Genomic DNA, 27510 nt, shown 5'->3' with positions numbered 1-27510 from the left:
GACACAGATACTGTGCTTTATTAATGCACCTACACACAAGCGGTATTTATGCATAGAAACATGTAGATCGGGGGCAAACATAACCAGGCCCCTGATACCCACGTCATCAGCTTTATTTGCATGCTGGTGTGTGTGTGTTTTTGTGTGTGTGTGTGTGTGTGTGTGTGTGTGTGTGAGCCTCCTCTTGAAGATAGTGTATCCTGGAGCCAGCGAGATACTGCCAGTCTGCGATGTGTTGTGGGAATTTCTAAGACCTAATCAGAAGAATAAGAGATTAAGCCATTTATGGAATATTTATGAATATGGATGAGTATTAAAGTTCTATGCAGAAATCCAACCTTCGGGGGGTTTATTATTTGAGCCAAAGCACAACGAATCGGGTTGACTTTCAACTCTCTTCATGTCCACAGAAGGGCAATTTGCCAGAGAGCTCTGCATGAGTATTTAAAGAAACTTTCACAAATCGAGGGGAGAATGAGCGCTTTTCAAATCATTTTTCATGCAACTCAAGTGAAGAGGCGCCCAGGACTGTGTAATGTGTTTTCTTCTTTATTTTATTTTTCAGTTTTAGTCATTGCACGCTTGAATGGCTGTTACTATGTTGGAGGTGCTGGGAGTAAGCCAGCGTGGTCGAATTTAAAAAAAAAGATGTGTGGAAATAAAGAGGAGGGAGTCGCAGGAGGAGAGCTCATTTTGGTGGCGTGTTTTTTGGTTACGGCTGTATTGCTTCCATTATGGCTTAAGTTAAGAATAATAGAGTTGATATCGGCCGCTTTGGAAACTGTCCACACAAAAGCAGTGTCATCTCAGTGTGTATAAATGATGATTTCAGGTGGCAGCACAAATAAAGCTGCCGCAGCTCTTTGTGTGTCGCCTGCAGACTCGCACACTCACACACACACAAACTCCTGCTGCTCCAAAAATATACACACTTGTACACACACATTCAGAAAGACAATTCGCGTCCAGTCATCCAGAAATCACAAGGACGCCTGTCGTATTATTTGTCCTGGTTGTTTGTCTTTGTTTGTGGACTGCCTCGCGATGCCCTTGGATAGTGATGACTGTTGTTTGTGTGTGTGTCTTTGTGTGTGTGTCTTTGCTCACACAGCAACACTTGGAGCCATGGAAACTCTACGCAACAGTTGGAGTGCTGCTGGCTATCGACTTCCTGTCACTCATGATCTGGCAGATTGTGGATCCTCTGCACATTACAGTGGAGGTAGAGTACGAAAGACAGATGAGATAATTTGTGTGTCATTGCCCATTTGCACAGACCGTGCAGCCGCTGTCACGAGTCGATAACGCAGTAATGAGACACCGCGTCTAGTTTGTAGAAATGTTCTTTTGTTTTGATTCATCTTAGACTCAAAGACCACGATCTAAACAACAGCCAATCAGCAGTACCTTAACAGTAACACTCATGACCTGAGCTACACTATGTGTTTGTATTTGACAGTGTAACACTGTTAAAGGTCCCCTGTGGCATTTACTGTAAACATAAATCAGCATTCATCAAGCAGCCAAACAAACATGGTAAATTAATTTCCTGGCTCATTAAACATTTATTTTTCAAAGGTCTCATGTAATTGTTTAACTTCATTAAACCTGATTTAGTCAATATATTCAATGCTGAACCAAGCGACTAAAGAGGAACTGCCAGTAGATTGGCTAAGGAATGTTTCACAACACACACAAACAGGTTTTCTTTTGATCCAAGGACATATCGTGAGACCGAAAAGAGGTTACACACACTTGAACTTAGCTTTATGATCAAGACTCAACATGAAAAAAATAGAAATACCAGGGCTCACTGCTTTGCTGAATCTTCATTTTCAGCACTCAAAGTGTAGAACAAAAAATGTGTAGCACACGATAAGTGAACTCCACTGAACACCACAGGCATGCACAAATAATGAAAGCCCTGCTGTCTTTGAAAATGTAAACACACACCTTTTAACTAAACTCATTTATTTTCTGTAACTGCGTATCCTGTTGGGGGTCTCGGGGGGGCTGAAGCCTATCCCAGCTGACATTGGGCAAGGGGCACGATACACCCTGGACAGGTCACCAGACTATCACAGGGCTGACACATAGAGACAGACAACCATTCACACTCACATTCACACCTACGGACAATTTAGAGTCACTAATTAACCTGCATGTCTTTGGACTGTGGGAGGAAGCTGGAGTACCTGGAGGAAACCCACGCTGACACGGGGGAGAACATGCAAACTCCGCACAGATGGGCTCCCCCACACTGGAGTTTTGAACCAGGAACACTCTTGTTGTGAGGCGACAATGTTAACCACTGCACCACTGTGCCACCTTTTAACTAAATGCATACCATTAAAACCACATTCATTAAAAAGGCTTTGATAGACAATATTCAAAACCGGTAATTTACTAATGCATGTACTTATGCGATGCCAAGTCATCCTCCTCATTTATTGTCATTATTCAGCTAGTGTCCCAGTCCCAGCTTACAATGGAGTATATGAGGATGTCCATATTGAAATATAACGGTTTTGGTTTCAATAGTTTTTACTGAATCTACTCAAAATGATCAGCTACTCCAACCAATTTCTAGTGCCGTGAAGTTATTATTATCATCATTAACAGGCATCCACAGTATATGAAAGATTCAGATTTGCCCCTGAACAGGTAAGATAGCAAATCTAACCATGCTGGAAGATATTGCAGCCTGTGACTTCAGGAGAGGCCAAAGTATTATGTTTGAAGAGAGTGACGAACCCTCATCAGCTGTGTCCAACAAGACAATCATACAACACTAGTGTGTCCGGGTCTTTACATGTGCATAGCAACAACTTCATCGCTTTCTTCATGATACACTTCTAGGCAAACTAATTTCCTCATATAGAGGAGAGGAGAGGAAGATTTCCAGGCACAATAGTGAACGAGGCCCAATGTCACAAGTTATCCATCTCATCATCTTTGGAGATTTCGCTCTTCTGATTGATTTGAGCTTGTTCTGTGTACATGTCTCCATGCTGTGTAGTGAGATGAGCCTCCTGAACCCAAAATGTTGTCCAAACTTTCATCCATAATCACCAACACAGCCTCCGTAAATCTCAACCGCAAAAAGGCAGACACTTGGAGAAACAGAAAAACCTAAATACAACCTCAAATCACAGATGCTGGCTCACACGGGAATAATATTATCACATGACCTCTGTGTTCAGTGAATTATGGGAGGTAATTGGTGGTGGAATTTTCCCTCAACAAATTACGAACATGGCAGATTCACACAGGATTAAGATCACAGCCGACCTCCGCAATTATAACAAATTACCAGAGGTCCCCAGGTAATACTAGTCCCATGGGAACAGGGCTTATAATTTATTTTAGTCTCTTTTGTTTTCTTTGTACTCCACATTCACTGCATGGTTTACTCTCAGCTGCTCTCATCAACATTCATATGCACTCTCCCTGCCCAGCGCCAGAAAGTAGACTGTTAAAGGGAAATTTCGGTTTATTTCAACCTGTCTCCTATCGTCCTAAATTTGTTTCAAGTGACTAGTGACATAAAAATAATAGTTAGCGTGTTAGCCGTTAGCCTAGATACAGCCGGGGCGCATAGTAGCGTCAGACCTGTTAAAACATAAGTGAACGGGCAACCTTCAAGTGCAAAGTTAGTCTGCTAAACAAGCTTTTTTTCCACAAAGAACACCTCATATCGTTAGGATAAATGTCAGAGAACATATAGAAAACGACATGTAAATGTGTTGTCTTACCTTACTGGTGTGCTGCCATGTTTGTTTATCCCTCTAGCTCTGCTTTCCAAAGCTCTAGATAAAGCCCAGCTGGATACTACTCCAGGTGGAGGTGTCTCGTCCTCGGTCACATCCAGACCTTGAAAATAAGGCTGTAGCCATGACGCTACTATGCGCCCCGGCTGTATCTAGGCTAACGGCTAACACGCTAACTATTATTTTTATGTCACTAGTCACTTGAAACAAATTTAGGACGATAGGAGACAGGTTGAAATAAACCGAAATTTCCCTTTAAGTTGGAGTTGGAGGCTAATTTTCAGTAACATGTTTGCTAACACTGTCTGGCCTTTGTTCTGTTTTCTACCCCCAACGGACCAAAGTTTGATGAATGCAGCTGTAATAACAAAACACAGAAGACATTTTAACATATTATCACATTCATGTTGATATGACAAACCTGTAAGCAAACATATGCACGTTTTTAGTCATTTGGCAGATGCAGAGCAACATCAGTATTGATTTGGAGTCGTGTTATTGTTAATGTAAAGCCCCTTTTCGACCGCAGGAACTTTCCCCAGGACTAGGGACCTTTTGCGTTGTGTTTTGACCCCAGAGACCAGGGTCTAAATTAAGTTCCAGGGACATTATTTTACCCCTTAGAAAGCCCCTGATCGAGAGGTGGCACTTTCTGAAATTACAGGAACTTTCAGGGGTGGTATTTGCCGATTGGTCAAACACACAGCGCTTCTTCTTCAACTCGTGAACCGCTTAATCCATAAAACAAGGAAGTACTATACTATCAATTTACGACCATTTTAGGACAAGGGGAGAACATTTCTGTTTGTTTCATAAAATTACAAGCTAATGTTGGCTTTGCTGTAGGCTCTCCTCATTTAAAAAAAAAGAGAAATCGCGCCAATGAGAGCACAGGTTTGGACAAGCGAGGCACGAGAGAAGGAGCGCTGTGGTGCTGTAAGAAAGTGAAATGAGAGAAATAAAACGTTAGTTTCTGGTTGTTTCACAGCGGTTAAGTTCTAAAGCACAAATAAATAACCATCAGACACTCAACAGATGATTAACTGTGGGGACAGATGCTCTTGGTCTAATTTCCTCCTCTGCATTTCATCCATTATATCCATCTTGCAGCAATTTCGTGCAGCAGCAAACATGCTTTTTAGATGAAACACACTCAGCAGGCGGCGTTCACCCCTGGGACCACCAGCTGCCCTCATCCAGTTATGTTGCTTTTTTATACGTCAGCGGACAAATTTGACTCATCAGTACAGTGGAAACACAGATAACGTGGGCTGAAGGAACCTTTCAGGTCCTTGAAAAGTAGTTTCTGGGACAAAAAGTCTTCACTTTATGTTAAAACAATAACGTCCGATAGGCAGAGCGGGCTTAGTGGTCAATAACTCCACACGGTAGCTTTAATATGTGGAAACCGTTACAACAAAAGTGAAACCTCATCATTACAATAGTTTATTTGGCAAACACTTCTGTGACTTACATCACATAAAGCTGGGTGATATAACAACTATGTACGATATATCGATATATTTTCAAGCAAGATAAAACGGTTAATATCAATATAGGGTCAAGTTGCGTTACATAACACATACCAGTGTGCATCTCTCCTCTCTCACACTCTCCGCACAGCTCCGCCCCACTCACTCTTACACTTACTCCCAAGTTCTACAGCAACACACAGTGCTCTGTGTGTCCTCTGTTTAATCTGTCTGTCTATAGTGTGACATTGGTCTATATGTTGCACAACCTACGCTAAATCAGTCTGTGAGATGAATGAAATTATTGCAGTAGCACACGTACAATACAACGCTGCGCTGCCAGAGATTCGTGGCTTAGATGTTCAGGAATTGAAGACACAGAAACCTTAAAGGGAAACTACGCCCATTTTGAAAATTCATACATGTCGTTCCTGATCACACAGAAAGCAAAACACGAGGTGCGCCACACTGCCTCTTTTTTTTAATTGAATGCCACTAATAAAATGTTTTTTAAAAATGCTTGCTGCGCCTTTTACTGACAGTAATTAGTATCTAGTTCCTAAAATGTTCAGACAGAAGGTACTTGCTGTAGCTCTGTTTGAGGGTGAGAGGCTGTCAGTAAACAGTTTGTTGGTCACAGGGAAATCATCCCCATGGATCATGGGAAGTACCACCAGTTGGTCCAGGAACTTTGCCTCAATGATGCCCGTTTCCAGGCATATTTTAGGATGACTCGGGGGCAGTTAGTCTACGTCGGGCCATATAGATCTGGGTATCCACCAGTTTCTCCTCCATTGTTTACCAACTGTTAACTTGTCGTGACCACCACAGAAGGCCCGCCTCGCAAATCATCCAGTTGGACAATGGGGAAAAAAAGACAAAAAAAAGCGATGCCATCAGGCGTTTTTACGCTTTGAGTTTAAGTTTTTTCAACTCAAAGAGTTCAGACCACTGCCGCAAAGCACGTTGCAACGCAAAAAGCTTTATTCTCATTAAAAGCAATTACAAAGAAGGCGCCTCCAGCTGCTAAAACACTTTTTGTGTGATCGGGGCCTAAGACAGTCCAAAAACATTAGTAAACATGCACCGATCTCTCCCAAATCCAAAAAGTAGAGTGTTAATACTCAAATTTGTGACATCATAGGGTAAAAAGTCCAGAGCTGCTTCATAGATAGTCTCTTACCCAGACGCAGATGATGTCAGCACGCTGGCTGACTCTGTCGTCTGTGAACATTCCCATAGGAAAGTTGTAATAGAACTAGCGCTGGCTCCCAGCGGCAGTGATGAGCTGCAACGTCCACGAGATTGGAGAAATTAAGGATGTACAGCGTGTCGTACCTATGGCAACGCTGTCACGTGGTCTGGATATCCCGGCCCATTTCTATTACCAAACAAAAGACAAATGTCCCCAGACTCCCATTCCGAAGTAAGGGAGGCTGGTCACGCGAGACTACTCCATAAACAGTAAATGGTGGACGTAAGTCTAGATGACATCAGGGGGGAATGTTCTGAGTATACAGGTACATTTTCTGTTTCAGAACTGAGAACACTACAGTAGAATAAAGCTAATGTGGGTTGTTTTTTTTTTTAAAAAAAAGAAAAACATTCTGTGGGTCCACGATATCAGTCTCCATCCCCTGTCTATGAAGCAGCTCCAGACTTCATACCCTGTGACATCACAAGTTTGAGACTTACTTGTCTGGTTTCTGGCTTGGACAGAGAGTAGGCTCCAGACCATGGAAGTAACATATTGATATAGGTTGTGTTCCCCTTTAATGCTGTTATACTGTTTTAACTTTAAGCGGTGTATCCCCAATTTGATCAAAATCTGGAAAAGACACAAAAAGGAACAATAGTAGACATATATGTCGTCATCAGTCCCAGTGTGCACAGTGCTGACTTTATCTACAGTCAAACCTTGTATTAAAATAGCCATGTTTCATATTTATTGGATATCTGATATTCATTTTAATTCAGTCATCTATATCTGACATACGGGAAGGACCTTACTCGAGGGGATCAACCGTGCAGTCACCGGGGCTTGTGCTTGCTGTGCATTTTTGCCTCCTTCTCCAGAGTGCTGCTGTCTCATCGTTTCTTATTATCTCCCCTTCTCCCCCCCCCCCTCTATCTCTTTATCCCTCCATTCCTCTTCCTCTTTCTGCCTTGCGAGTAGAAGTTCACTAAGGAGTCCCCTAAAGAAGATTTGGATGTCCTGATTCAGCCCTTGCTGGAGCACTGCAGCTCAGAGAAGATGAACACGTGGCTTGGTATATTTTTTTCTACCCTCTCATATCTCAATCTGTCTCTTTATCACTCTTTGCCCTGCTCTGGTTTTGAATAATCGCTCTCACACACACACACACATGGGCATATGCAGACACATATGCATACACACACACACACACACACACACACACACACACACACACACACACACACGTCACTTCCATTCACTCTGAATTAAACAGGCCTCATATCACAGCCTCCTCCCTCAGCCCCCGCCACCCCCCCCTTTACGTTTGATTCCTCTTTTCTCCCTCTTTGCTTCTCTTTTTGTGGGCCCACGCACTCCTTTCTCTCTCTCTGTCTGTCTCTCTGCTCTCTTTCTTAGCGTGGCAGCTCTTATGAAAGTATAATGGTGCTGAAATTCAAATAATGTGGGTCACAAACTGGGCCATTGCCCCATAGCATTTCCTTTCTGAGGGAAGAAAAGATGGTGCTTTAATATCAGGCAGTATAAAGAGACAATGGACAGTCTGAAGAAGTGTCGAACTTACTCAGTCACAGATCCTCTTTTCTTCGCTGCTTCTCTCCCTGTCACTGTTATATTCTCTTTTCTCTGTCAGTCTAACTGGCTTTCAGCATTTTCAACCTTTTTGTCACTTGAGTGTCTATAGTGTCTACATCTTTGGTTTTCTTCCTCTGCACATCTCGGTCATACTCACTCACTCACTCACTCAATGGCCACACCGAGGTGTTCACAGTGTTACCTGCATGAGAAGCAAAAGGCGTTTCAAGACATCTTCCAGATTTTCTGTCCTTTGATGTCTCAATATGTCACTAAGACTGCATCTTTCTCCACATCCTGCAACGTGCACAACATAGTCTTTTGTTACTTCAAAGACAAGACACAATATTAAAGTGTAAAATCGATTCCAACCTGGGGCCCTCTGCTGCATGTCGTCCTCTCCTTCTCCCCCCCTTCCCTGTCACTCCTCTTCTGTATTATCCATTAAGAAAGGTCAAAAAATTATCTTTAAAAATAATGTAAGATAGTACCAACAGGTGTTTGTTCGTGTTAAAGAAATACTTCACATTTTTTGAGTGTGGTTTTATGAGGTACTTATCCATAGTCAGTGTATGGGGCCATACACATGCTGCGTTTTTTGCACTTTCAAATTCATTGTTTTTAATGTAGACACACGGCAGCCACCTTCAAATGCCAGAGTGGCAACATCCAGGCGTGCACATGTTCCCAAGTGCCTATTGTGCAGTGCGCAGCGGCCGCGCTCTGAGATAAACCAAGTTCAACTTTTGGAGCACAGCGGCGCAGACTGCATGTCATGTGACAAGGAATGACTAATCACAGTTGGCACATATCTCTCCTCTCTTCTGTAAATAACTGTCAGCGGTAACTATGGAGGAGCAGCTTATCGTTTTAACGCAGGGCTACCCTGAGCTTTACATCCGTCCCACAGACAACGTTTTGGCCTAATACACACTTACAAAACAACGCCTGGAAGAAGATCAGCTCTGCACTCAGGATTCCTGGTAAATAGGCCATGATACAGTGCTGGTCATGGTCGCTTAGCAACCTCAGACGCAACCTGCCTCCGCACCTTTGAAAGTTGGCACAAAGTGGTTTAATGAGCGGCATGTGTACGGTCCCTATTACCTTCAGGAGATGTCAGTCAGCAAGTCCTCAGTTTGGAGAAGCAGGCAGGATACTGCTAAGGAAGCTAAGCAATGTACTGCTGTGGACAGGGGCAGCAACCCAAACGCATTTTAGCCACTTCAGATTTAAAAACATCTGTTTAAGTGTACATTATATTTTGAATATTTTCACTGCCTTGACTTCCCGTCAGACAGCCTTGTCTGACAGGGAACGGAAGCAGTTATCTGTGCTCTCTTCAAAGCCACCAGACTCCTCTGACAAAAACGGTCATTTTACCTCTCAGAACACAGGAGCTGCTGGTTTACCGCTGCCTCACTCAGTTAGTTTCTTTCTGTTAATGTACTGTATGACTTTGCTGTTTTATAGGGTTAGTTCAGATTCACCAGAGTCACACAATAACACAAACAAACCAACCAACTGAGGCAGCGGTAGACAAGCAGCCCCTTGTACTGCGAGGTAAAATTACTGTTTTTCTCAATGGAGTCTGTTGGCTTTGGAAAGAGCAGTAACAGCTTCAGTTCCCCATTGGAAAGGGCCTTCTAAAAGCAAGGTAAAGCTCTGAAAATATTCTCGATATGGTGTACACTTAAAGTGATATCGATTGGCTAAAATTTGTTTAGCTGCTGCCCCTGTCCACAGCAGTACATTGCTCAGCTTCCATGGCAGTAATCCTGCCGCTCCTCCAAACTGGGGCCATGTCAGCTGACACCTACTGTATGTATACACTATGACCATGGATAATTAGCTCATACAACCCCACTTAAAAAAATACGAACCATACCTTTAAGAAGACCAGAGTAGCTCTTCTATTTAACTCGATACTAACTTTGTTGAATAAAATTATAATATCATTTTATATATATTCTTCCACTATCAGTTTTCCATCTCTAATTTTGTCCGGTAAAATGACAAAATTTGGCCCCCATTTGTTTCCATACAATGCTGTATACATTGGCTGTACATTACCTGAATTTTGCCACAGTTACATTACACACACACACACACACACACACACACACACACACACACACACACACATATACACACACACACACACACACACACACATTATATAATTTTCATGTTCACTTGCTCACTCACTCACTCTCCGTCTCTGCCCTCTCTTCCTGTAGGTGTCGTTTATGGCTACAAGGGTCTGCTGCTGCTGCTGGGAATATTTCTGGCTTACGAGACCAAGTCTGTCTCCACAGAAAAGATCAATGACCATCGGGCCGTGGGGATGGCTATTTACAACGTTGCTGTGAGTCCAAAAAAGAAACGACACCGTCACGCCTAAACTCTTATTTCTGGGTGCTGCTGTCTGCTAAGAGCAGTCTGTAGCACGCTGAATAACTTTAAAGTGGCAATAAATACCGTTTTTATTGCACCGCAGCACAAAATGGCTGTAGTATATCTGCGGGGGGTTAATCAATGCCAGTGCCTCCATGATTACTTTGCCTGGTGCTCAGATTTTTGGCTTCCAGGAGACACGTTCCTGCTCATTTCTGAGCAAAACAGGCAACTGACCAGTTTGTCAAGAAATTTCAGCTGCAAGAGCTTAAAAGCTTCATTCTCGAGGGGGCTGCTCTTCGCACTGCCTGCTGGTTGTTTATAAACGTTAATGGAGTTCATAGATAACTTGATGCCCTTTAATGCCTGCGCTGTGTTTTCTTTATTTGAGTGGATAACTGATGGAAAGCACAGACCAGGGGTCTTCAACTATAATTATCCAGGGGTCAGAATTCTTCTAAGCAGACACTGTGGGGGCCAGACTTTTAGACCAGATTTGCCTGTGATTGTTAAATTATTTAACTCATGCAAGAATTCAATGATAAATTAAAAGTAAATAAAATGAAAGAGCTAACTGAGAGAAACAAGTTTGTCCCCATTCTTGCATGAAGACATAGCACAAGCTGCACTGAATTGGTTTCAGCGTCACCTATCCAATCTGCGCCTCCCAACCAGCAAACATATGGGTTAATCAACTGCCAGATCCCTGCTCGACCTCCAGTCCTCCAGCTTTATGCATGATTGTGACACAGTTGTCAGAGCTGAGGACGGAGACACGGACAGAGACAAGGACTGAGCACCACGGCACATGTATGAGTGACAGGTGGACTGTTGCACGCACTGCAGTGTAAGTTAATGAAAATTAGTAACCTGTGATTTTATTAGTAATCCTACTCAAACCTGCCCCAGAGCCTGTGGGTTGATAATCAGTCAATAATAAGCTGAAAGATGGATTTATAAAGTTGGCCTAGCCATGGGTCAAATGCACATTTTTGTTTTTGAGGCTACTTCAATAGAAGAGGAAAAGAAATGCTAAATATGAAATATACAGGAGCACATGATTTCCTCATTAAATTTGATAAATTCATTAATATTCTGCGGGCCAGATGGGAAGCCTTGGTGGGCTACATGTGGCCCGAGGGCCGCCAGTCAATGATAGCTGGCATAGACTGTATAAAATAATAGATAGCCATTGTGACATCACCCATTGGTTTGTGGACTCCTGTATTGAAGCCTAAAGTTTGGCATTTTGTCGTCATCTTGGTTATTTTGACCCAGAAGTGACCAAAGAGGGTGGAGATGACCCTAATGCTAGCTGCTAGCTTGGTTAGCACAGTGCACAGAGACCAAAACTGTTTTTTGAACCAGGCTGTAAACATGTTTATTTCTGCTGTAATGACAGGCATTTGATCGTGGGGGCATCTGGAGCCAGCCTCTAGTGGCCATGAAATGAACTGCAGTTTTTGGCACTTGCATGTTGTCTTCATTTTTCAGCCCTGGAAGTTACCAACTAGTGATGTTCCTGGTGACTAATTTCCCTGTTGACTAAACGAAAATTTTAATTAAGACTAGTCGACTAGCCTAAAAAAGGAAAACACTCAGAAAACAGCCAACATTTGGCACAATTTATTTTTAAGTAACACATTCTCAAAGAGCCTTTTGAAGCCTTTAATCACAGTCTTCAACAACCGGATTTTAAATGTCACTGAAGTACGAGACACTTTGCACCGCGCAGTATGAATGTGAACATGACGGCAACTCAGTCAAAAGTTGAACACTAACATATCATCTAAAATAAATAAATAGCCTCTGAAATGTGGGGCACATTAAACCTTGCAGATCATCTGACAGAAATGATAGCAATTCACTCTAAAGTTAATAAAACAACAAATAAATTATAATTAAATTCCAGCTGAAATGAGAGGCATTTTGCTCCGTGCAGTATGAATGTAAACCTGCACATTATGTGACAACAACTCGCTTAATATAACATCTCAAAAAAAATAAATTACTGCTGAATTCATTTTCTAGATCAAAGTACTGCCAAATCATGCTGGTTTTGCGAGAGGACATCTCTCTCATTTCCCACCGTGCTGTTTTAAAACTCCAGTCTATTTGAGCATTACCGCGGGGAGGTAGCCTGAGTGTCAGACTGAAGCTCCCAGAACCTTCAGTCTGACATGGCTTCCATTGAAGGCGATTTACAAGGGGGAGGGAATTTGATTTTTCCCTAACCAATCAGTAGAGATCAACGACTCACCCAGAATCTGACGTCATTAGTATCCATGCCTCGGGGGTGCGGAAAACAAGCGAGTATTGCCCGTTTAAAATGTCTCCGTCGTTGTGCACGCCCAGCTGCATCGCCGTTAAATCCAGTTTAGCAGCTTCCTTAATTTGGTCCTCCATTAACGCGAGTAGTGGCGAAATACCTCGATAGCATCGTTAATGTGGTCTGTAGGATCTGTAGCGGTCGCCATTGTTGCTATCCTCACCAGTTACCCACTGGCGTACAGCTTGACATCAGCGTGGCACTGATTGGCTAATCACTAGACCCCCGGCGTTCATTGGTCCGTCCATCGTTTGGACGAGATAAATCGCAAATTCATTGAAGTATGCCAGACCAGAGATGCAAGCCTACTCAGTTGAGTGGGCGGGGTCTATGGTCTGGAACCAGGCTAGCGGGGAGGGGGACTGCTGTCTGACAGCTCTGTAGCACCCACTAGTGGCGGGTGACTGCACGACAGTTAAGCGGACTTGGACATGAATAAAACACGGACTAATATTTCTGGTGCCGACTAGCGAGGTGGCGGACGTTTTATCGTTTAGACGTCTAATTGTGCACATCCCTAGTTACCACTTGACTAAAAGTGACAGAACATCACAAGAAGTACTTCCTGTGCAGCTGAGTGTAACAATTCTATAGTTTTTCAGTTTTGGTGTCAGAATTTAGGTTTCTAGATTCAACATCTTGCCTCCATCTTCAAGAAGTCATAGAAAAAGAAATCCATTGTGGGCACAACAGAACAGAAATGACAATTTATCCACTGAAAACAACCTCTGGGATGTGCTGAACATTACAGATTGATGATCTAATATAAAACACAGAAAAGTACATGTTAGTATAATGATTGGATGGAGCTATAAGAGACGCAGAAACAGCTTTATATATAAAATATTCATGATTTTCCACAAGTCTGTCTTGAGATTTGATTCTCTAAAATGCAGATCCCTAGACGCAGTTCTGTCCAAATCATAATAGTGCCAGCACAAGCTGCTGTCTTGTATGAATCATAAATTCTGATGCTTATGGTGCCTGCGGTGCTGTGATACCAACACTCGTATCTCAAGTCTCCTTTATAAAAATGAAAACTTGTTCTCAATGGGACTTCCTGGTGAAATAACTGTTAAATAAAATCGATAAAATAGGAAAGGGCATATCACAAACACTTTATTGTGCTGCAATCTCACGTAGCTACTTAGTTTTGTAGCTCTCTGCTTTAGTGCTGAGCTTATATACGAGAAGAGCCTGTGCACAGTGTGAATTATGCATTATCTTTGTGTGTGGATAGTAAAGATTGCATCCACGCAGTGCTTTGTCGGAGCTGTTACCTTGCCCTATGGCAGGAATTGTTTTAAAATTGTACCCATTTCTCCTCCAAAGTACAGTGGTAAACGCAGCTGTCAGTCATAAACATTTTTCAGCTCTTGTTAATAGCAAGTGAATCATCTTAAACACAGGCACCTAGGATGCACTTTACTCTGAAATAGCTGCCATTATCTTCACTTTAGCCACTTTAGACAAATACTTGCTGCCATTTCCTGACACTCTTGACACAGGGTAACTTTGTAATTGATGTAAAACGTCTGGAAAAACTGGTTTCTGTCACTTTAACTGCCAGAGGAGGTTTTCTGCTTTGATCAAAAGCAGGCAAACATTTTTTTTATTTTCTAAATGGCCATATTGCTAGAATTTCCTCCACTTGTCTTGATTCCTAGTCTAAAATAAAATTTAAAAAAAGCAGGGAGAGAGGATTTCCCTATAGCTCACCAGGTAGAGCACATATCATTAAGGCTGTGTCCTTACCACAGCAGCACAGGTTCAAGTTCGGGCCACACAGTTAATCGAAATATTATCCAAATTGCAACATGGCCAAGTGCAATATTTAAATCGCAGGAGCTGAAATTTTCTAATAAAAATAAAATGTGTCCCAGCATACCATTACAAATGAAGCATTGTGGCCTGACCCTACATGACTCCACACAGTGTCCATCCCAAGCCCAGCCTGAGCCTGAGCCTCGGCAACATGTTAGGCAGAACAGGCTGCGCCTTTCGGTAACTCCCGTCCTATAGTGAGCATGGCGGTCTGTAGTGATGCTGTGCACAGATAATGATCAGCACTCTCTACTGCATGTTACACACATCTCTCCCTCTGCTGGGGAGGCAGAAGCAAACGCTGCCAACCAGGTCACCTTGCAGCCCCCCCCCCCCCCCCCCCCCCTTTCTCTCTTTCTCTCTTGATTCAGTCAAACACAGCTTCTGCAATCTACACACGAGACCTGCCAGCTTCATTTAAAAAAAAAAAAAAAAAAACACCAGTAAATTGGCGAGAACCTGACCTGATTCAAGCCCTGGGGAATGTTGAGAAATTACAGCCGGCCTGTGCCCAGCAGGTCGGGTCGGGCCCAACTGGGCTTCAGTAGAGAATAGAAGCTCTATGCTTCAGAGATGCCCCTGCATACAAATTACGAGTGACCATATTTGGACGAGAGGGTGGACATGACCCTAACACTAGTTGCTAGCTTGGTTAGCACGGTGCATTTACAGCTGCAATTGTCATGAATGTTGAAATTAGCTGTAGAGACCAAAACCGTTTTTTGTACCAGGCTGTAAACAGGTTTATTTCTGCTGTAACGTCGGGCATTTGAACATGGGGGCCAATGGGGATTAATTGGCTTCTGTAGCCAGCCTCTAGTGGCCATTAAAAGAACTGCAGTTTTTGGCACGGTGTGTTGTCCTCGTTTTTTCAGCCCTGGATGATATCACTTAAATAAAAGTGACAGAACATCGCATAGACATACATCCTACAACTATAGCTGTAAAAGTGGCGCTTATCCCAACCGCAGTATCTGTCAAAATAATCACGACATGACTTTTTTTTTGGTTGCATATCCTACAGTCCTAGTTTGAGTCCAGCCCAGGACCCTTTGCAGCATGCCCTCCTCCCTCTCTCCCCTTGTGTCTCTGTCTTTAAGTATAAATAAAGCTTGAAATATGTCCAAAGATATCTTTGAATAAATATAACGGGGAGAGTCCGAACATCTATCAGCTTCGACGTAAATGATCAATAAATGGATTGATTTGGCCTCCTCTGTCAAGCAGAGAATTTATCATTGATCTATCATTCATGTTTTTTTATGAGAGCATTAAATGCGGCTTGCATGCTCATTTCGTGGCTCTACAATGTGAGACAAGTCTAATGTAATTATTTTATGTTCTGATATACACATTTCAGTTTTATGATGATGTCAATAGTTAATGGTGTCTGTAAAGGGACCTCATTCCTCTTTGCTAAGCCGTGAGCTTCAGGCCCTGATGAGATGACAATGTGGTGATTGTCAGCGCGCTGTTGCCACTTCAGTCATGACTTTTTAATGCTGTTTTCACATGGGAGCCCTCCCCGGAATGATAAACAGATGCCTAATGCTTTTATGGATGTGATTTTCCTCCCCTCTCATTCTCTCGCTCTCCAGCTCATTCTCCACCTCCTCTCCCCTTACCTCCCCTGCCTCCTTCTTCCTCTCTGCTTTAATAAACCTCACTCTTAGTTTTCGCTCTTCTTTTATTCTCTAACTTTTTCCTTCTTTCCATTTTTGTCTTATCTCTCATCCTGCAGGTGTTGTGCCTGATCACAGCTCCAGTGACCATGATCCTGTCCTCGCAGCAGGACGCCTCCTTTGCCTTTGCCGCTCTAGCAATCGTCTTCTCTGCCTACATCACTCTGGTGGTGCTCTTCGTACCCAAGGTGCTCTGACTTGTCACTGACACCCCTAGGAACTGCTGCACACACTAAAAAAATACATTCTTATTACAATAAAACCAAAGGTCAAAACGTGCCAGTGTTTTTAAGCATGAAAATGACAAACCTTTTATACTTTGTTCAGTGTGATAGCTCTGCATTTTACAAAATTGCAATAATCTGTCAAGTTAGGTATTTAATAAGCTTTTAGGTGTGGAGCTGCTGTAAACATTTGGTGTTAGTGGGAAAAAAATCCTCTGGCACAAACAAAGTGAGACATTTTAAATGTCTGGCAGCAGCTACAGTACAATGATTTGTTTGGAATGAATAACAGGAGATGGGGAGTGCACATGAGCTCTGCTGCAGCCTGTGGAGACAGAGGAAAGAGTGCCACCTACAGATACTCAAACTTCATTAACAGAAAATCCAAGGAAAACAAAACATCACAATATCGTCACTGTCTTTAGGAGTGCAGTGCAGAAACGACACAGCAGTGAGCCGAAAGCGCCGAATATGTCAACAAAATAGGCAAAGAAAATGAAAGTATCAATCCTCTGAAAACTGACTTCAGTGGTGAAAACATTTCCAAGCCTCAGACATTTGGCTTTAAGGGCTGGAAATATAAAAAATATGTTCCCGTTAGATGCATTATTCCATCAGCTCACTGTACTCTCAGGCCTGATTTATTTTTTTTGGTCTTTCTTGACTTCCGGTTTCTGTGGCGGTCCAGATGCGGCGTCTCATTACCCGCGGCGAGTGGCAGTCGGAGCAGCAGGACACTCTGAAGACCGGCTCGTCCACCAACAACAACGACGAGGAGAAATCCAGGCAGCTGGAGAGAGAGAACAGGGAGCTGCAGAAGATCATCCAGGAGGTGAAGATGTTACATCATATGGACACATGCACATTATTATTATTAAATGCCAGACACACAATTCTACAACACACATAATTCATTGCATAATACATATATTCATGGACATATAGGTAATAAACATTCATGTATTTATGTGCATTTATTATACAGGTAATATTTATCGGGTGCTTGCTGTGTTTTTATGTGTGTGTATGTGTGTGTGTGTGTGTGTGTGTGTGTGTGTGCAGTTACGACAACAGAAAATTACGCATAATATGAGAAAATGGAGAATAATAATAATGACACAACATTGTGACATACAAACAGAGACATGGGTTTATGTCATCATGTTTCTGTTGCAATTATTGCTTTATTTTTTGCAGGTTTTATTTGATAATGTAACTTTGCTTCTGTGGTTTGCGTTCACGCTGACAGATTTGGAGAAGTGTTGTGACACACTCGTCTTACAGTCCGTGTTATTGCAAAAGTGTGGCTCTATAAATTCATGATTTTTTTTTTTTTCAGTAGGTAAGATCCCAATCCTTGTAGGAAAATTAATTTTCATAATTATACATTTCATGTCACAAAATTATGGAAATCTGCTCATCGTATTTATCCAGATTTTTATATGACATCTCCAGAAGTCTTGTTTTGTTCGACCAACAGTCCAAATGCCAAATATATTTTATCGATTATCACATTTTAGAAGTTGGGACCAGCATAAGTTTGGGCATTTTTGCTTAATGATTAATTCACTTATTGTTGGACTAATGCGATACAATTATGGCTGTAAATGCTTATAAATGCTAAATATGAAAGCATTACCTTACGTTACAGTGGAAACCTCTCATAGTGATCCCATCTGTGTGGGTCAAATTAATCACTATAAATGGATGATTATTACAACCAAATGTCTTTTTCCTTATTTCTCCCGCAGGTCAACATCTAATTGACCTTTGCACATTTGTTGCATGAATGTAAAGGAATGAAAGGGTTTGTTTCAAATTACTGTACTGTGTGTTATTACAATGCAATATAATCAGTATAGTAATGTGTTTAAAATATAGTTTACTGTAGTTAAGATGTGTCACTGTAATTCATATTTTCCTCACCAAGGGCCTGCTTTAGGCAGCAGTATATGACTGGGCCCGCATAAGTCTACTGGATGCCACTTGAAGCACTTCACTCATCCAAACACCGTTGCGGATCAAGTCCCCCGCTCATGGCAATGACACTCCTGGATGGCAGTGGTCCAACTCCAGCAGAACATGCACCATGTCTCACCACAAACGCTGCTCAGGAATGTCCCAAGGAACATGACAAAGAGTGCAAGGCATCACCCTGGCCTCCAAATTCCTCAACTCCCAGTCTGATCGAGCATCTGTGGGACGTGCCAGTACCCCACCTCACAACCGACAGGTCTCAAAGGATCCACCGCCAACGCCGCAGTGCCAGACTCCAAGAGGGCACACCCCCAGAGGTCCTGTGTTCATCCCTTGACATGTCAGAGCCAAGTCCGATCCAAAAAGGGGGTACTGGCACGTCCCCAGAATACTCAATCAGATTGGGATCTGGGGAATTGGAGGCCAGGTCGATGCGTTGAGCTCTCTGTCACGTTCTTCGGTCACTCCTGACCAGTTTTTGCAGCGAGGCATGGCGCATTGTTCTGCTTGATGGCCACTGTGATCAAGGTGTATTCTTGCCTTGGGGGGGTGTACTGGGTCCACAGTGGTGTTTGGGTGGGTGCTGCGTGTCAAGCAGAATCCACATGAATACCAGGAGCCAAAAGTTTCCCAGCAGAACATTGCATTGTAACAAGATGATCAATGTTAATCCCTTATCCGCCAGTAGTTTTAATGTTTTGGCTGATCTCGTCCGTCCCCCCCATGTCTACTGAGATTTGACCTCCTTCATGTTGCCAGTGCTGGGCTCACCGCCTGTCAGACAATAGTGACGCTGTTTATACACAAACATATTATGTTCATCACGTTGTCATATTGCTGATTACTAATGCAATACAAGCTGGATTTAGCGATGTGATGCTGTCAGCACAGGTTGTTCATGTAAGCTCCTTTTGAATTTGCCAGAACGTGTCACAATGACAAATGGCGTTTCAGCTGGTTTGCCTGTACAACGGACTGGACTGACAAAGCTGGAAATTGACCTGACTCTGGTGGTGTCCACTGCATTTTAATCTGCAGACATGACTACAATAATCTCTCTCCTCTCGTTGTGTCTCTAGAAAGAAGAGAGAGTATCGGCACTCCGCAACCAGCTGGCTGAGCGACAGGCTCTACGCAACCGCCGCCGACCCTCCTCAGGCCAGAATCAGAACCACAACGCACCGCCGCCCTCCTCCCAGCCAGATCCCAAGTCTCTGCTTCCCCCTCCCGGCTACCCCAACCCCACCACGGACAATCACTCCCTCCCGCCTTCCTTCTCCAACTCCTCCAACCTCTACCCGGCTGACAGCAAGATGAGCCGCAACCACTGTCACAACAGCCAGATCCCACTGCTGTATAAATAGGCGAGGCACTGGGGGGGAGGGGGAGGGGTGGGACAGTCGCACAGTGCACACACACACACAGGGGACACAAAACACGAGACACTGTGGCTTTCACTTGTTTCGGCGATGAGCACAGCGCTGTAGTGACACTGTTTTAAAAATACGGTGTGGAAGCACAAATAAGTACACAGGAGTGCTTTACACTCGGCAGCTTCGGGGAGAGTCACGCAGGTAACACCCGTCCTCACAGTTTTGATCTCACTGTGTTCAACTCCAGCAGCGAGGCACTTGTGACTGGTCAGACTAGCAGCACTCGAGGTCTTTCGTCAGAGGCCATGTGAACAGATAGATCTCTCAATCATTCCTCTCCCTTATTCGTTATCTCGTTCTGTTGTGGAGACACAGCGTCAAGGATCTGAAAAGGAAACGTTTTGTGTTTGTGTCTTTGCTATATCGTCTCCACCGTTTGTCTGTCGAGTTTGTTGACTAGGCAAGCACATACAGTAGTGATTTATATTGTTCTGTAGTATCTGATCTGTTTTGTCATGGAGTTGTTGTTAAATTAATCGTTTACTTTTCAGGAGAGTTGTGAAAAACTGAAATTCACAAAGGGACAAAGCAATGTACAGTTTTTTCCCCAATGTTTCCTCTGAAGAGCTCGACTGGGAGGAGCACTGGTGTCACTGACAAGTGATAATGTGCATTATTAAATAGCCATAATTTAGATGGGGCCCAGGAGCTTGGCATGTTGTCAGGACTGTGTATTCAAGTACAAAACTGCATCTTACAAATCCAGTCCTTTGCTGAATATTAGACCCATTTTAAAGGAGGATCCAAGCTTGCTCATGTATAGGGACAATTTTGATAGTTTTGCCATTTGAAATAATGTTTTACACTGTATTTTTTTGAGATTTGTGTTGTATCTACTTCACAGTATAGTACAGTAGTAGCCATCAAATAAACCCCTCATCCTGCATCTAATGTATTTTGCAGACATGGCGGCTACCGCTGCAGCCACAGTCACTGCAGCTGCACATTTTGTAGGTAGAAACGGTTCGAGATGTTAACTTCCAACTTGCCATAGGAATAGTTTCTACTTTCCGCCTCCTGAAAATGAAAGCCAATTTATATTTCTACAGCAGCAGTGCGGTGAGATGTGGGGCTTCTGCGATGGCTATTTCTGTAGATATTCAGAGAAAGCACAGTTTTTATACATGTGAATCTGTTATACGTCCATCTGGTGAGCCTTTTTTATTTTAAAGGATTTTTTTTTCATGTTTTCCCATTACAGACAATCTGGATGGATGCTAATTTATTTATTTTGTACTTTACTTTCTCATTTTGCCTTTCGGTGAACTGTAAATGTATCAAAGAAGAATATACGTCAAGTAATGTGACAAACCGTATTTAGTCAGCAGTTAATCTGGATGTACTATTTCATTCATGAGCTATTTCCAGATTTTATAAAGCAATGATACCTGATGAGCGTTATAAGCAGGTAAAACTCAAATATTTTTAAAGATATAAATGTCAGCGTGCACTTTAAACTGAACAAACTATGGTTACTCCACTTTATGTTGCTGTTATTCTAATACATCTTAGCTCAGGGTATGGAGGAGGACACATATGAATGAAATAGGCCATATTTATTAACTGTGCAGCACCTGGATCAGATAGTGTAACATATGAATGCAGAAATAATTTAGGAAATGTTCTATTATCTTGCACATATATGACAATATACATGGATTTGGGGATATTTGTATTCACTATATCTAAGATCTTAAATGTTAATATATTTCAGAGTATGTGTATGCAAATATATGGGTACCATAAATAAAATAATTGTTTTTTCATTGGGTATTTTTGTGTTTCGGTGATAGCTCAGTGGAAATACATAAAAAACAGGGAATTACAGGGTTGATTTTCAAAACACTGTGCTGTTAAACTGAAGTGAAACTGTAATTACCTGAAAGTGTGGAATTTTTTTTTTTTTTTTACAGCTCAGGTAACGCTGTTTTAAAAAGTAAAAATTCCATGCAAAAGGTTCAGTGGTTTGGGGGGAAGTATTAGCAGAAATGGAATATAATAAGTATGTCAGTGTATACTCACCTAGTCTCGCTCACCAGACCTTTCACAAGAAAAGAAAGGTCTGGCTGGGCCGACTCTCACTTTAAGATTGGAGAAAAAAACGCCCCGGCTGCTTGTATTTCTTTCAACCAATCACAATCGTTCTGGGCGGTGCCACAGCAACGGGTTTTGGTGTAACACACCCACGAAAATATCGCCTACAGGACGCGAACCATGGCAGAAAAATGGCTACATCCCAGCAAGACCAAACACCGCAAAAGTTAGTAAAGGACGTGTTGAAAACGGTTGAAAACTGCTACACAACTGGAGGTGGTAGGGCGGGACTTCAGCGGGTGGCTCGTTCCGCCCAATGAGAGGCTGATCTATGCAGCGAACTTCCGCGCACTCAGACTAATATTCACCTGAAAAAAAGAACCTTGTGTTTTTGTGACATTAGAATGAGCCTTTATATGTCCACAGGGAGCAGATCCTTGTCCACAAGTCTACCAATGTTGCACCAACACTTTAATACAGTAGCTCAGAACAGACAAACCAAACACTGGCTCTAGATAGAGCCATTCACATTGTCAATTCGGCAACTGTAGTTAGCAGCCCCTCTGTGCTGAACAGCATATGAAAAACACTCCTTTTGACCTTGAAACTGCTTTATTCAGTTTTTTTTATTGGTTCAAATTGCAGGGTCCGTGGTTTTGGAGAGGAAGAGACCTCTATGGGTATTTTTTTTTAAAGCCCCTGAATGTCTGGATGTTATGTTAACAGAAAAAAAGGTGAGCACACATTAGCAGGTGCTGAGCTAGAGGCCCATCTCCAACGAGCAAAACAGTGTAGGAGAAACACTTAATTATTTATGTGAAACTGCTTTATTCAGTATTTTTACCGGTTTAAATCACCAGGTCCATTTGTTCTGGAGAGGAGGAGACCTCTGCGGATAATTTGGCTCCTAATAAAAACCTCCATGACATCTGATTCAGAAAAAAGGTGAGCGCACATTAGCAGCTCCTTGTCTCAAACGTGTCCAACACTGTTGGAGAAACACTGATTTGTAACGTGAGTCTGCTTTATTCAGTATTTAAATTGGTTTAAATTGCAGGGTCCATGGTTTTGGAGAGGAGGAGACCTCTACGGATAGCTTTAGTTCCCTGTAAAAATCTCCTGAATGTCTGGATGTTAACAGACAAAAAAGGTGAGCACACATTAGCAGGTGATGGGCTAGAGGCCCATTTCCAACGAGCAAAACAGCGTATGAGAAACACTAAATGTTTTTATGTGAAACTGCTTTATTTAGTGTTTTTTTATGGTTTAAATCACCAGGTCCATTTGTTCTGGAGAGGAAGAGACTGGTAAAAATCTCTTGAATGTCTGATTCAGAAAAAAGGTGAGCGCATATCAGCAGTGTCTTGTCTCAGATGTGCTCAATGTGTTAGAGAAATACTGATTTGTTACATGAAACTGCTTTATTCAGTACTTTTACTGGTTTAAATCACAGGGTTCGTGGCTTTGGAGAGGAAGAGACCTCCCTCTGCGGATAATTAAGCTCCCCGTAAAAAACTCCTGAACGTCTGGATGTTAACACATCAGAGAAAAAAGGTGAGCACACATTAGCAGTTTCTTGTCCTTGTTCCTAGAAACACTGATTTGTAATGTGATACTGCTTTATTCTGTTGCTCTATTCTTTTGTCTGGTTTAAATCACCTGGACCATTTGTTTGAGGGAGAAAGAGACCTCTGTGGATAATTCAGCTCCCACTAAAAACCTTCTGAACAATGAACACTGAAGGAATTCTAACCAGGAGACGTTTCTGCAGTCCTCACCACTAGCTGCCTCTAAATCCCCCTAAATCTCACACATTCTTCCTTTAATTTAAATCATTTTATATTTTTAAAAACATGAACCTATTTTTGAACAGCTCCCTGAGAGTCTCAACATCCTGTGTTACACAGACAAGCATGATTACATCATCCACTAGATGTCACCAGTTATTTATTGCTTTTCTGACTCACACTGACCTTTGGAGCAATTAACTCTGTCTGGTTGAGTTTATTTGTCAGTGAAACTTGATATTTTTCTCCAGGTCGGCCTGCGGGAGTCAAAGAGCAAATAAACCCAGAAGAAGAGATCATTAAACGGAGAGGAGGAAGTGGTTTTCAGCACAGTGACCAGCTGTGAAGGCCAGCGGGAACCTCGTTACTGAGACAATAAGTGGATGTCTGTGGATAAAAAGAAACTAAAGGAGACAAATGGCTCCCAAGTACATCCGACATTTGTATAATGTGGGTTTCTACATGACAATGTGACGAAGCCAGCTGTGTTGTAGTCCCACACATAAACACACTGAACAGTCACACATACACAGACACACACACACACACCCTCTAATGTCATGTCTCTTTCCAGCTGACTGAAGATGAAGTATGTGGTAATAGAGGGAGGATGGTGTGGAGGAGGGGGGAGGTTGTGTATGGGAGAGAGGGTGGAGGTGGTGGTGGTAGTGGTGGTAGGGGGGTGTCACTGGGGAAAACCCGCTCTGGGCTGAGGCTTCTGTGGGCCTCCACCTGACACAGCACTCCGCAGCAGCACAAAAAGTAGGAAATTCCCCTCATCGTGTCTGATCTAACAAAGGAAGTATTTGCTGTCTGCGGAGGAATTTCATCGCAATTTTTGCCAAATAGTAGACCGAGCCCGCTGCAGTGCATGTGTGTGTGTGTATGTGTGTGTATGAGAGAGAGACAGCGCTACTGCTGGAGCTGTTTGCCAACTCAAATTTCTATTTGGTATCTCAGCTATGAAATGAGTTCATTATGCGTACTTGTGACTTTTTTTTCACATTTTAATTCAATGTATGTGCACATAAAGTATATAAATAAAATCTTAAAAACCTAATCCCAACAATTTAAATATAAATAAATACAAATAAATACACAGGTTGTAAAAGTACGTGATAACAGTTCTGTACATAATCCTAAACTCTCTCAACGAAGAGCTGTGTCTGTATCTGATACAGCAGAGAAAGTCTACAATCTCAGGTCAGCATAAATAATGTACAAAAAGTGCCTAAAATAGAAATAATATTGCAAACTGTTACAGTTTATAGGATTAAAAAAATAAAAATAAAAAAGCCTGTTCGGCTACAAACTTTATCTCCATTGAGATTTAAACACTTCATTGTGAAGATGAATAATAATTAAAAACAAAATACATAAAAAAAAAAAAAAAGCCAAAACGTATGGCATCTGCAGAGCTTCGTATCGACTTTCTTTGTTTCACATTAAAGAGTCATTTCAAAGTGCAAACACACCAAAGAAGGTTCTGCCCTCGTCGGTCTCCAGCTCCGATAGCTGGTTGGTTTCTGTCCACAGTCGGTCTCCTTTGTTCAGCTGAAACACTGCGCCCAGATAAATGGCGTTGTACCAGCCCTTTCCGTCTCCGTCGCTGTCCTCCTGTGCCGTGCTCTGACACGCTGACCTCACGGCGCTCATCAGCGAGGCTCTGCTGCCTATGGAGTCTGAGTAGCGCCAGATCCTGTGGCTGAGAGGCATGAGGCGCCTGCCCGCTCCCTTCTCGTCACCATCGCTGCAGGAGACTCTGAACGACGCCTGGCTGTAGACAAAGTAGAGGCCAGTTTGTGGGATAATGATCTGGTTGTCCACCAGTTTGAAGCCACCCTGAGCAAACGCCTGGCCTTGACCGTTTCTCCACTCGAGCTGGTGTTTCGAACTCTCGCAGTCTTCGTAGTTACCTGGAAACAGAGCAAGACGAAGCGCTGTTACAGCCTTGCAACACTTTGGTTCCTCTTTCCACAGGGTGTTTAATAATCAACAGGCATGTCATTAGGAAAGTGGAATGAATGAAGCCAATGAATAACGTGTGGAACAACTTCCTTATAAGGCCCCTGACTAACACACAAGGTAAAGAAAGAGTCTCTTTTGTTTGCCGAGGATCAAATCAAGGTAAGCTGTGACTCACCCTCTAAGTGGATTGCTGCCTTGGCTTTGCTGCCGATTCGACTCAAAGTGTAGTGGGGATCTGAGGAGAGGAAGACAAATGTGAGCTTGTCTAATAATCCAAGTACATCTCACAAAACCCCCCTTAGCATTTTTTTGTTTCACATGAGCACCCGTGAATATAATCACCTGTTTTCTCAGCAGTGTCCGACTTGATTAGTGCTTCTCTTTGGCCTGATTGCGTCTGTATGGATGGGGAAAAAAACACTGATTAGAGATATGAACAAAGACATTCTCTCTGTTTCTCTGACAGAAAATGCCAAATTTTAAAATGTCAAATTCAGAAAGGCAGAGCTGGTCCTTACCGTGATGTCTAGCTTTCCGCTCCAGTACCAAGCAAACAGCAGGACACCTCCTATACAAAGGGCCACAATGAGAAGGGCCACGGACACCTTCCATATCCGAACAGCAGAGGATTTCTTTTCCACCAACACCACCGTCCTCTCCTCAGGACCCATCTCCACATCACCAGGTGCAGTCGTGTAGGCCACCATACTGTGCACAAGTCTGATCTTTAGAGTCCTCTTGCAGTTTAGAAAAATCTACCAACTAAACTTGGCCGGACGCTGTTTCTGTGGTGGTACTTCTCTCTTTGTGTTGCTATTGTGTTAAGAGTGAACTTCTGCCAGAGAGCTTGTAGTATTTATGCTGTGGCAGCTGCTACTGCGGAAGGGAAACTCCAGTGATGTCACCCTGTAAGCGGAGACAGTGCAGGAGGCAGCAGCAGCAGCGGCAGCAGCAGAGCGACCCGAGCCACGGAGAGAAAAGAGACGCGGCTGGGAGGGAAAGAAAAGTCACAGAATTTTTAGTGGAGTTTTACCAGAGCGCAACGGGAGTCGCGGTTTCAGGATGGGGAAAGTGAATGGTCTCCACTTTTGGGTTTTTGAAAAATTACACAATGTTGTATCACACACACACACAGACATTCATGCACAAACACAAACATTGCACACAAAGTCATAAAAACATATTGAGCTCATTACTGACTCGAGCCACCCACAGAATGTAAGCTCTGTCTGTAATTGCTGTGGTTTACACATAAATCCACAGCTCACCAACATTCAGAGGTCAGACCAGATGTTTTGAAATACCACAAAAATGTGTGGACTGTGTAAACAATCACCTGTTAATCACCTATTTTGTTGTAAGCTGGTAGAAGGACATGTTTGAGTGTTTAAAATACCAGCATACACTTTTGGATGCCCACAGGAGAAGTTGTAGTTGTTTATTGAATACATAAATAATTACATATATCTGCTAATCACTACAGTTTAGTGTGTTAAATGCTAAATTTTTATGTTTATGGTATAAGTAGAGGTTCAGTAACCACAGATACATCGCCAAATACCTAAACTCTGAACAGTCATCTGTTTACACAGACTCCTGGTGAGATTAAGATCATATTTTCACAAGAGATCTGACTGCATAAAAGTGTTTAAAACAACATTAAAGGGACCGTTCACCCCCACGTTAAAGAACACATATTTTTTCTCTTACCTGTAGTGCTATTTATCAGTTGAGATTGTTTTGGTGTGAATTGCGGAGTGTTGGAGATATCAGCCGTAGAGATGTCTGACTACACTCTAATATAATGTAATTAGATGGCACT

The 27510-nt window shown here is 42.6% G+C and overlaps 2 protein-coding genes across 3 annotated transcripts in view; one reads left to right on the top strand and one right to left on the bottom strand.

Moving 5' to 3' along the window:
- The window catches only part of gabbr1a (gamma-aminobutyric acid (GABA) B receptor, 1a), a 121139-nt gene extending 101164 nt beyond the window's left edge, over positions 1-19975 (top strand). For both annotated transcript variants that reach the window (XM_033641000.2, XM_033641001.2), the window contains exons 19-24: positions 1112-1222; positions 7419-7512; positions 10274-10401; positions 16325-16453; positions 17178-17321; positions 19546-19975. In XM_033641000.2, coding sequence (XP_033496891.2) covers positions 1112-1222; positions 7419-7512; positions 10274-10401; positions 16325-16453; positions 17178-17321; positions 19546-19830 — 891 coding nt within the window. In that variant the 3' untranslated portion in view covers positions 19831-19975. The remainder of the gene's footprint in view (positions 1-1111; positions 1223-7418; positions 7513-10273; positions 10402-16324; positions 16454-17177; positions 17322-19545) is intronic.
- A 4172-nt stretch (positions 19976-24147) lies between these two features.
- tnfb (tumor necrosis factor b (TNF superfamily, member 2)) lies at positions 24148-26926 on the bottom strand. The gene is made up of 4 exons (XM_033640148.2): positions 26207-26926; positions 26031-26085; positions 25864-25923; positions 24148-25636 (listed from the first exon to the last, which is right to left on the bottom strand). The coding sequence occupies exons 1-4, from the start codon at positions 26393-26395 to the stop codon at positions 25179-25181; spliced, it is 762 nt and encodes a 253-aa protein (XP_033496039.1). The 5' UTR covers positions 26396-26926; the 3' UTR covers positions 24148-25178.
- Between the last annotated feature and the right edge of the window lie 584 nt (positions 26927-27510).

The sequence above is a fragment of the Epinephelus lanceolatus genome, chromosome 10 (assembly GCF_041903045.1).
Source record: "Epinephelus lanceolatus isolate andai-2023 chromosome 10, ASM4190304v1, whole genome shotgun sequence".
Classification (NCBI taxonomy): Eukaryota; Metazoa; Chordata; class Actinopteri; order Perciformes; family Serranidae; genus Epinephelus; species Epinephelus lanceolatus.
This window is presented reverse-complemented; position numbering and strand designations above follow the sequence as displayed.

Excerpts from the sequence above, each read along its gene's own strand:
- tnfb (XM_033640148.2), bottom strand. The coding sequence starts at position 26,395 with ATGGTGGCCTACACGACTGCACCTGGTGATGTGGAGATGGGTCCTGAG. Across the intron at positions 26,086-26,206 it reads GCGGAAAGCTAGACATCACG|ACGCAATCAGGCCAAAGAGA; the intron begins GTAAGGACCAGC and ends CCATCCATACAG. Across the intron at positions 25,924-26,030 it reads GGACACTGCTGAGAAAACAG|ATCCCCACTACACTTTGAGT; the intron begins GTGATTATATTC and ends TCCTCTCCTCAG.